At 41.8% G+C, this 13,885-nt stretch overlaps 2 protein-coding genes across 2 annotated transcripts in view; both read left to right on the forward strand.

The window, feature by feature from the left end:
- RhoGEF64C (Rho guanine nucleotide exchange factor at 64C) overlaps nt 1–13,885 on the forward strand; it is a 670,047-nt gene that overhangs the window by 368,444 nt on the left and 287,718 nt on the right. The gene's annotated exons all lie outside the window — the stretch shown is intronic.
- LOC135708658 (uncharacterized) lies at nt 9,684–10,529 on the forward strand. Its single transcript, XM_065230760.1, has one exon. It carries the CDS (start codon nt 9,684–9,686, stop codon nt 10,527–10,529), a length of 846 nt encoding a protein of 281 aa, XP_065086832.1.

Genomic DNA, 13,885 nt, shown 5'->3' on the forward strand with positions numbered 1-13,885 from the left:
TACGATCGCTCAGATTTGCAATTCTCAACCCAACTTCAATCCATTTCTGTCTCGCTAGGCTGATGTTGCCGTCCGTTGCCTATACATTCAATTTAACCTAATAAGCACATGACAACCGAACCCCATTAAAGTGCAATACCGCCTCCGCACGTTCCACGTTTGTCGCTCTGACCAGCAACCGAAATGCAGCAACCTTCACGGCAGTCATGCGCTCGCAGCGAATCCGATGACGATGACAACAATCGACCATTCTCATTCATTCAAGCGCCGCGTTTTCAGACCAGAGATTGGCGACAAACCACTTTTCCATCCATCCGTCAATCGGCGTCGACTGGAACCACACTCTCACCAACGCTTAGACAATTGAGCCACGATTTTGGCCTACATACGATTGAAGATTGAAAGGGGATTGACAACATAACCTCTCTTCTTTGAATCGTGAACCGATTGGTGGTTTCAATGCGCTTTGCGAAGGAGGCCGAGAAAATCACTTCCATGCTAGTTTGTTTGCAAGAGCTGACAATTCAGCTGCTTCGGTGTTGTCATCTTAAGGGTCAATTTTGACAGCCACATTTGTCTTTATGTGGGTGGTCACCAACAACGAAGGCGAATCAAGTCCTAACCTTTGATGAGAGCGATTATTTTTACGACTCACCATCGTCAAAAATGGCTTCACGGTAGTACTTAAAAAATGTGACTTTTAGGTGTAGACAATTTTACGATGGCTGCAAATCGCTGTCGAGTCTGGTGTCGCAAAAACGGTGAATGCGTGGACACTTAATTAGAAGGACTCGTTGGGTTCTCCCAGGTGTCTGTTCGGTTTTTAGCTAAGCCATGCGATGGGGGCTAATTTTTATCGGTGGAATAAGACCTAATAAAAGCAGTTTACGCGTTTGCTTGGTCTCTGTGCCTTTATGTTGGTGTCAATTTGAGGTTAGGAATGTGTCAGGGACGACCGACGGTTTGTGCTGATGGCCTTTGGCCTACGAGTTGTGAAATGGATACTTTTTTTTTTTCTTCTGCTGAGGTGTGCCTGTCTGCTTTGCAAGCTAACTTTTTATGGGAAGAAAGTTGAGGCTTGTCAATTCAGCTTAGATTTGCTAACGAGTTATTACGCAGATAATAAATGGCAAAGTGTTGCGCAAAATCGAGTAACCATTTGAATTTCTCTTTTTCTCTTCATTTCAGGTAAGACAATTGTGAATTGTCGTTAAAACGTTTTATGATATGCAGGACTGTGGGAAGGATGGTGTTGCATCACAATCAATTGCGTTTTTAATAAAAGGTGAGTATTTCTATTTATTACTTCATGGGCAGATATGAACTGCGTCAAAGGGGTGCTTTATTGTGTAATGGTTGTTTGTAACTTTGACTTAGTTCCATTCTTGAAATAAGGACGTCATCTTGGAAAAAATAATAAGGTCGAAAATGGCCATAAATCTGCACATACTTATGTGCATGATTGCCCATTACAAATTATTATGCAAAGTTTCAAGCAAATCGGGGAAGGTCGGGCAACAAATTTTTTTTTTGCTATTTGGCCTAAAACTGCTCTTTGGGATTACTATTGATTTATTCTCAGAATTTTTATGAAATTCACTTTGGAATTCTTCTTGGAAACCCTTCAGATATTCACAAATTCTAATTCCTGCAATTTACTTCATCTCCTAAGTTCAATGTATTCTTTTTAAATGCTCAATTATTTTCACATATCTCTCCATGAATTTCAGTGTGTGTGTGTGTGTGCGTGTGTATTCCCTCAAACCCCCACTGGCCGGCCGAGACGGCTAATACATAGGTGCCACAGTCGGAAGAAGTGTTAGTTTGTTTACTTAAATGAACCATGCCCATTTTGTTATGGCATGTTTGCTATAAGAAATGCGCCTCGTGTTTATTAGCGAATTTCACATCAAAGATTGATTAATTGAGTAGGAAATCAGTTTGGTACGGCATTTGTGACCAGCATACACCTTCCGGTAGTATGAAACAGGTCAAAAACTGTTCAAATCCGCAGATAATTTTGTTTTGAATTTCTGTATAGCAAAATAGTGAACTTTTCGTGAACATTAACGGCAAAGAACTCACCAACACTGGGAGACTGTGAGTTCCTGCCCACCTGTCGTGCTGGCCGGCAGTGTTATTATGGAAGAACTCTCTCTACAATGCCGCATTTGTGGTCATTGTATGATTGTAGACAGCTTTAGTCCGGAAGTTAGAAGGTGATAGCTCTATTGCAGATCCAGTAACCCATTTCAGAATGTCTGGAGAGTCACGCTCATTCCGAGGTTACTTTTACTCACAATAAGCCCCGCATGTATGCATTACCGTTATCAAATGGATATTGGTTATATATACACACGTCCAGGTTCGAAAATATTGTTTTCAAACCTGGCATGTATTTAGTTTAATTTTGATATTTAATTTTTTTTAAATAAATGGAAAGCTCTCACCATATTCTGTTCTTCCGCCGTCGATAATTGCTTCTTTTGGAATCCCTTGGAGTTTTTCTCTAACACTTCGTATTTCATTCCGTGCTTCACCGGCAGTTTCCTTCCGTAGATCGTCCTTGGTTGGTTGGTTCTAATATGATTCCGCCTTTTTTGGTCGATTTCATGTCCACTATATGTTATTGAATTGCCATGGTGATCTGGGACGAGGCTCACGTCCAAAGTGCGCTCCGTGTGCGAAAGGAGAATGAAAGAAATACGAAAGGGATCAGTTTCAAGAAGTGACAGTATCATCAGATTCCCCAACTAACCATACTCAAGCAAAGTAAAATAAGAAAATACAAGCTATATTGCGACTATATGGTTACTTGGGTACTCATATGGCCGTCAGAATGGTTCATCGGTTGCGAAGTGAAGTATTTCTGAAAGTGATGCGTTATATTTCTCAATGTTTTGATTTTATCCTAACGTTACCTCAATGTTACATCACTGACAAGCAGACACAACACATTGAACATTTATCATTGTAAACCCTATCGCCATCTGTCGTATATACTTTGATGGGCAATACACTCAACAGATGGTTGTAGTGTGTAAACGTCAAACGCTGCCGAATTGATCTTGTGCACCACAAGTGGCGGTACTACCAACTAAGAAACATTTAAATTGACCGTTAAAAACGATTTCGATGAAAGTTTCAAGAGTGTTATGTCTGCTAGTCTGTGATCATACCTTCACTATCGCAATTTCGGGTAATCTGCGAAAGTACTTGAATTTTTCTCAGGCACTTTTGATCTAACTGCAATTACTCTCTCATACTCGAAATGTGCCACGATCAAATTGGCACAACGACGCCCTATACGCTCTCTGACCGAAGCGCAGAGAAGCACTTTCTCTGACAGTTTTCGGAAAATTGTAAGGGAACTTGACAGATATCCGAAGGGAATTCAGAGGTGTTTCGAGGGAGCTTCAGGGAAGCTCCGAGGGAACTGCAGAACATTTTCAACAATTTATAACAAAACTGCTGAAAACTTCCCAGCATTTCACGAGGAACTTCAAAGAAGTTTCCTTGGAACTGATCACAAGTTCTTTTCCAACTTCCCAAAAAATGTTCTAGGGTTCTCTAGAATAAAATTTCCCGAAAGTTTTATGCACTTCCCCGAAGTTCGTGAACTTGTCGACAGATCCGTCAGATTCTCGAAGGTTCCGCCAGCTTCTCGAAAGTTTCGTGAACTTCTCTGAATTCCCTTAAAATTGTCTTAAGCTCCGTGAACTTCTCTGAAATTCTGTGAACTGAAAATACCTGAGCTTCACAGAAATTTCGTTAACGTCTCTGAAGAACCGTGAGCGTCTTTAAAGTTCCTTGAGCTTCTTTCATTTTTTGTGAACTTCCTTGCAATTCCATGAACTGGTCTGATTTTTTTGTAAACTTCTCGGAAGGTCCGTAAACTTGTTGGAAAATCAGTGAACTTGTTGGACGTTCCGTGAAATTCTCGGAAAGAAGAAATTCAGAGAATTTTCGATAAGAAATTCAGAGAAGTTCAGAAAACGTTTGACGCGAAGCTAAAAGTAATTCCGACGAGAAATTCAGGGAACTTATGAGGAAAAGCTTAGACAATATCCGATAAGAATTCCGAGAAATTCTAAGAACATTTGACGTGAAATTCAGAAGATTTCCGATGAGAAATGTTGACAATTCTTAACGAGAAGTGTTCAGATAACTTCCCACGAGATGTTCAGAGAACTTCAGACAAGAAGTTCAGAGAACTTCTGAAGAGAAGCTCAGAGAGCTCCTGGTGAGAAATTCTAAGAACTTCCGAAAAGAAATGCAGAGAACTTCCGACGAAAAGATCAATAAATTTCCAAAGAGAGGTTCAGAGATCTGCCGAGATGAAGTTCAAAGAACTTCCGAAGGGATGTTCCGAGACCTTCCAAAGAGAATCTCAGTTAAGGTCTGTGAACATCTAGTTGGAAGCTCTCTAAAACGCTCCTTGGAAATTATTTGAACTTTCTGTCGGAAGTTCGATGAACTTCAAAACATGTTGAAAGTTCCGCGAACTTGTCGGAAGTTCCGTGAACTTCTCAGAATTTTCCTGAAGTTCAGAGAACTTTCGAGAGCTTCTGTCGAGAAATTCTCAGAACATCCGAAAAGAAATGCAGAGAACTTCCGCCGAAAAGTTCAAACAAAATTCCAAAGAGAGGTTCAAAGAACTACTGACGAGAAGTTCAGAGATCTGCCGAGGAGAAGTTCAGAGAACTTCCGAAGGGCAGTTTCTATTGGAAGTTTAAAGAACTTTCGAAGAGAATCACAGAGAAGATCTCTGAACACCTAGTTGAAAGTTGTCTGAACCTGTCTTTGGAAATTCTTTGAAATTTTCTCGGGAGTTCGATGAACATCTAGTCGGAATATGCCGCATGATCCGTGAACTTGTCCGAAGTTCCACGAACTTGTTGGAAGCTCCGTGAACTTCTCAGAAGTTTCCTGTAGTTCAGAGAGCTTCTGGCGAGAAATTCTAAGAACTTCCGAAAAGTTTAGAGAATATCCGATAAGAATTCCCAAAAATTCTGAGAACATTCGAATTTCTTAAGAATATCCTTCGACGCCTTCTTTTCTCATTTGCATAAAACTTAGCACAATTGTTTGTTAGTGACTGTCATTCGCATTTTTTCGCTAAAGTTCGACTATTTTTAATCTCACAAAACAAAACCAAAATACACAACCGATAGATATGTTCCATATTTCCCTCCATTAATATTTCGTAAACGTCAATTTCAATCAAAATGACGCCTGGTAACCGTGCAAACCGTGCAAAAATTATTTAATTATAGGCGACGCATTCGACTGTCAAAATACAAGAAAATAGATTCCCTGTTGTAAAATTTCTCGCGTTTCTATACGTACACCCGACCAATCAGAAGCTGGTTCGCGTTTAACAGAAAATTGGTTCAAAAAGCCCCCTAAATTCAGGTATGAAAATTACATAACTTTCAACCTAAATATGGTTTTAGCATAGAGGTAACTCTAAGACTAGTAGCTCCCGAAGAAACGTGCTCAACTTTTTGGCTCAGCTCTGGTACTATCTTCGGTCTCAAGCTAATCGATTCACCCCTCGAAACATAGGAAAATCTACTAACCCCTCATTTTATATGTCAAACTTTCGTAGCGAATCAAAACAAACATTGTGTAGTGCTAGAATTTTTACTAGAATGGGGTTCGTTAATCAATTTGCTTGGGACTAATAGGCTAGTCAAGAAGTAAGCCAATTTAAAATCGTCAGTTTCGAATTGATTGTTGGTATTAGTGAGGTTGACATAAGAGTTAAAATACCAAAAATAATACCTCAAAAATATTCTGCGAATAACGAACTAATTAATATTTTTTTATCACAATAACAAACGGATAACAGACGCTTTTTTGGATACCACAAAACCATAGTTTGTTATTTTGAAGGTATTCTAAAAACAATTCAATAACTCTTTTAGGTGTTATTGTTTAAAAACTTAAAGATCACATTTTGTTATTTTGGTATTCATTTGATATTTAACGAAATATTTCGATAACTGAATAATATCAAAACAAGGTTTAATACCACAAGCATGCCAAAATCGGGTATCATACCACATTAAGATATTCATTTGTTATCCATTAGCTATCGATTCCTTCTCGGGTATTGTCTCCTCTTCCTCTTAGGGAAAAATGAGTTAATTTTTTGTTCACCATAAAAAAAAATCAAAGAGGGTACATGCCGGCTTTGGCACCCATTGACTGTTTTTGGCATCCAACATTTAAACGTTAACAAATATAAAATAAGTTAAAACGTAAAAAAAGCTTCTTTTATCAATGGTGCGTGCTGAAAATACCTGGGAATGTATTTACATGGCCATGAGGATACAAAGAGGAAGTCGACGAAGAGAATCTGTCAATTTTACTTTCTTACTTTACATATGTTCAACTTGAATTGTCCTTTTCTTCGTGTTGGGAAGATTTTGAAGATTCACATTTACAACTAGGTTTTGGAAATTATCCTTGTTTTGACTTATGCTATCGTTGCCATTTTCAATCAATGATAGCAAATTTATCTATCTACGGACTCATGGAGTAAAAGTTACACTGATTCTAAATGCACTTCCACCGGTGGAAACTAACGATTTTAAATTGGCTCACTACTTGAGTAGCCTATTGGTCCCAAGCAAACGATTAACGTACCCCATTCTAGTCGAAATTCTAGTACCACACTATGTTTCGAGGGGTGCATCGATTATGTTGGAACCGAAGAGAGTACCAGAGCTGAGCCAAAAAGTTTAGCACGTTTCTTCGGGACCTTCTAGTCTTAGAGTTACCTCTATGCTTCTACAGTTTTAATTGGGAGTTATCGATGCCAGTACCATTTTTGCATTAGTATAATCACAAACGAAGAGACAGACAACTAACTGGCGAAGAAACCCATTAAAGTAATGTGGTTCACTGATATAGAAGTTTCTTGAAAGCTTGTGCCATCATCCACAAGATGAGCTAGTATTTTGGTATTTATTTGAACAAAGTTGATTTTGTGTGCAATGATCTTTGACAGTGTGTAAAGAGTGTATCATTTTGTCATTTTTAATGCATTTCAGTTTTGAGTAGAGTGAAAGTCATAGAACCAAAACATTCTAGTACATTTAGGGTTGTCATGTGGTAAAACCCAGTAGTAGTGTTGCCATGTGATACACTGAAAAATTGCAATAGCAGGTTCGTTACCAAAGTTTTCGAGCCGTTCCGTCTGTCACTTTGTTTGTGGTATAATTGTGCGGCAAGGCAAGTATAATCATGCTCTATGCCAGAGAATTTGAGAAATTTTCCAACCCGAAAAACTCCTAGACCGGATCGGGAATCGAACCCAGCTACCTCCAGGCATGGTCTCGCTTTGTAGCTGCGCCTTTACCAACTGAGCTAAGGGAGGCTTATTAATGCTGAAACAAATTGATGTAGACATGTAACTGATTCGACGCTTCTAGCCGCCATCATCTTCGGTCTGGTTGAACACCACCCAACAAACAATTTTAGCTGCAGTTTAGCTTATAGAGCCAAAATTTGCCTTATGCAGCTATTTTTTGCCTGTATAAGCTAAGCTGCAGCTAAAATTGTTTGTTGGGCAGTTCTCTGTCAGGAAACTTAGACTGGTATATGTCTGGCCGAAGCCAGTGATACTACGCCCCTAATGGTTCGTACAACAAATGGTTCCAGATCCGCAATATCTGCTTCTCGGTGAAATCGCTAACTTGGCATCTATGGCATCCTACGTTTCCGACGTCTAGTGGAGTCAACGCTCCCACCAGCCCTCATCTGTCCTTCGATCGGTTTGAACATCAACTCTCTGTCAGCATCATTTATAGTATGGCATCCTACGCCCCGACTGATTTCTAGCGGCCATCATATTCAGTCTGCATGAACACCAGTTCTCTGTCAGAGGAGTCGATGATCCCACCGGCCCTCGTCTACTATTCGATTCACGGCGAAAAATAACGACCCAAATTTGAGTTTAGTTAACTCATAGTCGCCAAAAGTGCAGGAACTCAGCGATGAGTAAATTTATCTCATGGTTTCCTGTGGAAAACCTAAAAATCTGCCGGAAAATGAGGAAATTGACGAAAATTTTATGCAGTCTCGGAGTAGTACCAATAGACTGAGTGAATCCAATCTTTACTTTTCTCAAATTCGGGAATTTTTCCCTGGAAAATCCTGGGAAAACATTAGACAAATTTTACTCATCGCTGAGTTCCTGCACTTTTGGTGATTATGAGTGAACTAAAGTCAAATTTGTGTCGTTCTCATTCGCCGTGTTGGTTTGAACATCAGCTCTCTGTCAGCAACAATGATAGACGAGTGCACGGATGGATTTGAGTTCACTGTTTACTTAAAATGAACACATTAATAATGCTCGCATAACATTTGAAAATGGATTATCAATTTTTTTAAACAACTTGCAAGGTCCTTTTCACGAGAACCAAAGTATGCTTACGTAAACCAAGAGCACTATCGGGAAGGGGAGAATTTCTCCTACCCGATGGTGTTGTTAGTTTGCGTGGGCGTATTCGGTTCGCGCGAAAAGGGCTTAACAAGTTTTGTGTACACAAGTTTATAGGCCCGTTTCAAATGTTACGCGTGTATAATTCATGTGTTGATTTTTAGTAAACAGGTCCCCACTGTTGTGTCACTTTTTGTCGAGCGAGTGAACTCAAATCCATCCGTGCACTCGTCTATAGCATGGCATCCTACGCCCCGACATGACATGTAACTGAGTCGACTAGCATTGAGCAATCTTAAGGCAAGAATCGATCTTAGTGAATCGATTCATTTTTTTGAAAATGACCCACCAACAATTCAGTCACAAATAAGCATATATATTGAAAAAATGCTGTATTACAGCGTGCAATGCTGAATAAAACGAGTTGTCGAATTATGTGCTGAAAAATGCTCATTGAGATCGATAGATGCACATTTATTCCATTGTTTGCTCTGATCTGATTAATGTTCTTATTAAAAGCTGAATAAACGTTGACTGTATTCCCAATTTCCCAGAATTTTCGTCTAATAACAAACTGAATAAGTGTAGTTTGCACATACATTGACGCTTTAATTCGACTGTTTTCAATTGATTCAATAACTTGCTTTATTATACGTCTAATAATTGTTTTCTAGCTCCATTGTTAGAGTCCATTGCATTGCTTAACAATATTGCTGAATAAAGGTGAATAAAGTCAGCATAATAACTCTTATACCGCTATGTGTCCATGTTTTAATTGCATGCTTTGTAAATTCTTTACAAACGGTGTATTCATTCATTATTCCACAACACTCTTGGCAACTCTGCGTTTGTCTACAAGTATCGTTCTCAGCCGACTGTGATTCAACACTCAATTTACGTTGTTTTTGTGTTCTAAAATTCGTCTAATTAGTTCCGTATAGTAGATTATCATTCAAAGCGTGTACTAAGCAAATCGGATTTGTGTTCTAGTGCTTTTTATCGCGTCTATTTCGTGTTTTATCTTTGCTGTGGTGTTGTGTTGCTGCTGGTGGTTAAACAAAACATACCTACCTACCTTCCCGCTCGTCTTCCCTTTACTGGCGCCATCTGACAGAAAAGTGATACACCTGTCTCCTTGCCTACCGTAAGGCGCATTACACAACGCACTCCCGTTTAAAAGATTCTGGACAACCGAATAGTCGCATACATTCTTCGTCACACAAGCCTGAAAATGAGTGCTGTCTGCCATGCCTGTGCCATCGAAGTGGTGGAAGCTCCCATTACTTGCAACGGATTTTGCAAAGCTGTGTTCCATCTCAAGTGTAGCGGCATTCCCACGGCTATCTCGGATGAATTGCCCAAAATTAAGCAGCTGTACTGGATGTGCAAATCGTGCTCTAAGTTGATGGATGACGTGCGCTTCCGAAGCTCAGTTCGGGGTGCTTACGAAGCTGGCCAGGAACATGTTCTCACCGCTCACAGCGAGATAGTTGAGAATATGAAATCGAGTATACTGTCGGAACTGAAAAATGAAATCCGTTCTAACTTTACCGCCCTAATTAACTCGAGTACACTCACTCCAACAACACGTCCGTCAGCTACAAAATCCATCAGAAGTCGTCGCCTGTTCCAAAACACCAATCAACATGCGAAGGACTTGATGTGTGGAACCGGAGGCTCGTTGTCACCATCGCTTGGAAAGCTCACCGCATCAGCTTCCGATGAAAAATTCTGGCTCTACATATCGCGTCTTGCACGTGATGTAACAGTCGACCAAGTTCGCCAATTGGCAATAAAGCGGATGGGCACGGATGATGTTGATGTCGTTCGACTAGTTGCCAAAGGGAAGAATGTTAACACCCTAACGTTCATTTCATTCAAAATTGGCCTAAACCCTGACCTCAAAGCTAAAGCCCTCTCAACTTCGACGTGGCCTAAGGGAATTCTCTTCCGGGAATTCAAGGACAGAAAGTCGTCCGGAAATTTTTGGAAGCCCCATCAAACGCCGACAGACAATCACTCTCCAAGCTCGCCATCGGGACGCAGCATCACGGATTCGAACACCATGACCGAATAAGAAGTGGACCACCACGACGCACTGCATATAGCAACTTGGAGACCTCTTCTCAGACCGGATCGGTCCTGCCTCTTGCCGCCTGCGCTCATCTTAGCCGTCGTGGTCCTGTATCTGGTTCTGTTGAAGAGGTTCTCCAACTTGCTTCTCAAGGCAAGTATTCAAATTTGTTAGAGCATTCACTTCCTGATGACTTCCGTTGTTCCAGCAAACATGTGACTGCTACGAAGGTCAGCCCGCCACTTATGTCAACATGTCAGCCCTCAGCTTATACGAACGACCACCATCAAACATCAGCAGGACGCACTTCTTCCCACGTTGAGATGAGCGCCCTTGAGCTCGTGGAGCCAACTGCAGCCTACGCTCTTCACGGTTGTCCTGTCTCTAGTGATGATGACGGGGTTTCCCAACCTCAACGTCCCGGTAAGGTAGCCCAAGCCCCCCGTTCGCTGCTGGGATACTACCAGAACGTCGGTGGCATCAACACCTCCATAGTAGACTATCAGCTTGCCTGTTCTGATGCCTGCTACGACTGGTATGCCTTCACCGAAACTTGGCTGAATAGTAGCACAACCTCTCGGCAGATTTTTGACGACTCGTTTACCGTCTACCGTCAAGACCGTTCCCCGCTCAACAGCCATAAGCGTACTGGTGGAGGTGTTCTGCTAGCGGTTCGCTCCAGCTTGAAAAGTCACCAGCTGTATCCACCCAGCACATCTGAAATCGAGCAAGTGTGGGTGCAACTATCGTTCGAGGGCATGTGCATTTTCGTCTGTGTCGTTTACTTCCCTCCGGACCGCATCAACGATGATGAACTTATCGACAAACATCTTTGCGCGATTGATTGGGTCGTCTCACGTATGGACGCTAGAGACAATATTCTCATCCTCGGCGACTTCAATCTGCGTGAAATCAGCTGGCGAGTCGATTCGAATGGATTTTCGTACCCCGATTGCCGTTATTTGAATTTTGGACGAACAACCACATGTCTTCTGGATGGATACAGCACCGCTAACCTGCAGCAGATAAATGTGGTACCTAATAGCAACAACCGCATGTTAGACCTCGCATTTGTCAGTGAAGACCTCCGACCCAATTGCTCTGTAACACAAGCTCCTCATCCTCTAGTCAAAGACTGCATGCATCATCCAGCTCTACTGCTGTCTCTGAACAACTGCACTAATTGCCAGTTTCAGGATACTACCGAAGAGGTGCTTTTGGATTTCAACAAAGCTGATTTCGATGGCATGAATCTTTTCCTATCGAGTATAGACTGGAACACTACGTTTCGTGATTGTGACACCGATTTGGCGGCGTCGACCCTTTCGAACATCGTATTCTACGCTATTGACCAGTACGTGCCGACAAAGACCAACCCTGAGAAGGCTTTCCCAATCTGGAGCAACACACGCTTGAAACGTCTCAAAACGGCTAAAAGGCGTGCCTTAAGGAAGTTCATTCGACACCGAACCGCAAGAAACAGAGCACGCTACACCAAAGCAAACAAACGCTACAAGATCCTTAACAAACGCCTATTCAATTCTTATCAAGAGAGGTTGCAGCGAAGTCTCAAACTCAATCCTAAAAGCTTTTGGAAATACGTAGATGGCCAGCGGAAAGAAGTGGGACTTCCCTCCACTATGCGTAATGGTGACACAGAAGCTTCTGCCCTTGACGACATCGCTGACTTGTTTAGGAAACAATTTAGCGGAGTTTTTTGCAATGACCCAACTAGCCCGCAGGATATTGTTGATGCCGTGAGTAATGTGCCTGTACTTCCTCCGCTTGGTGAACTTCCTCCGATATCAAGTGACACGGTGCTTTCCGCTAGCAGACGATTGAAAAATACTACCGGAGTCGGCCCAGACGGTATCCCGTCTATAGTGCTGAATAAATGCATCCACTCTCTTTCAGCACCTCTCGCTACTGTGTTCAACCTCTCATTGGAATCAGGCGTGTTCCCGACTATTTGGAAGGAATCGTACGTGTTTCCTGTACATAAGAAAGGTTGTAAGCAAACAGTTTCAAACTACCGTGGCATAGCCGCTCTATGTGCAACCTCAAAACTCTTCGAGCTGATTGTTCTGGACTTCCTTTCACACGGCTGCTCGCACTACATCTCGGAAGATCAACACGGCTTTATGCCCAAGCGCTCTACTACCACAAACTTAACCACGTTCACTTCATTTCTTGCTCGCTCGATAGAGCGTGGCTGCCAAATTGACGCAATCTACATGGATTTGTCAGCAGCTTTTGACAAGATGAACCACGAAATCGCTCTGGCCAAGTATGATAAATTAGGCGCTGATGCTAGGCTACTCAAATGGCTACGTTCATATCTGATGGGGCGTAACATGCGTGTACGGCTCGGCAACCAGTTTTCAACTTCGTTTCCTGTTACATCCGGTGTACCGCAAGGAAGTCATCTGGGGCCATTTCTGTTTTTGTTGTTTATGAACGACGTCAACTCAGTTCTAAGGTGTCACAAGAAATCCTATGCAGACGACTTCAAGATTTATGCGATCATCGAGAAACTAGACGATGCCGAGTTCTTACAACATCAGTTCGAAACGTTTGCTGATTGGTGCAGAAGAAATCGTATGGTATTAAACACATCCAAGTGCTCAGTGATTTCCTTCACTCGCAAACGTTCACCGCTCATCCATAACTACAGCTTGTCCGGAGTGTCTCTAGCACGAGAATCCTTGGTTAAAGACCTGGGAGTGCTTTTGGACTCGAAGCTAACGTTTAACGCTCATCTGACATACATCATCTCGAAAGCATCTTCCCAGCTAGGCTTCATATTTCGCTTTGCCAAGCACTTCAAAGATGTATACTGCTTAAAGGCCTTGTACTGCAGCTTGGTGCGACCCATACTTGAATACTCCTCCGTTGTTTGGAGTCCATACTACCAAAATGGAATTCAACGCGTTGAGAAGATTCAACGGAAATTCATCCGTTATGCTCTACGACACCTTCCCTGGACTGACCGTCTGGATCTTCCTAGTTACGAGAGTCGTTGCAAACTCATTCATCTGGACCTACTCAGTGTTAGACGTGATGTTGCAAAAGCTTGCTTTGTCAGTGATCTGTTAACGTCTCTCATCGGCTGCCCTTCGCTACTTACACAGCTAAACATAAACATTAGGAGACGTCAGCTACGTACACACGCCTTTTTGTTCATCGATACTTCCAGGACAAATTATGGTTTGAATGAGCCAGTTCGTAGCATGTGCCGTGTGTTCAATCATTGTCAACATGTATTTGACTTTAGTTTTTCACGTGCGTCCAATAGGCAGAATTTCTTGAGATTTATGTCACAGTAGCAATAGTGCGATAGTTCTAAGTTTTAATTGTCA

Source organism: Ochlerotatus camptorhynchus, unplaced genomic scaffold (assembly GCF_037179485.1).
Source record: "Ochlerotatus camptorhynchus isolate MF236.1 unplaced genomic scaffold, CSIRO-AGI_Acam_v1.1 ptg000330l, whole genome shotgun sequence".
Taxonomy (NCBI): Eukaryota; Metazoa; Arthropoda; class Insecta; order Diptera; family Culicidae; genus Ochlerotatus; species Ochlerotatus camptorhynchus.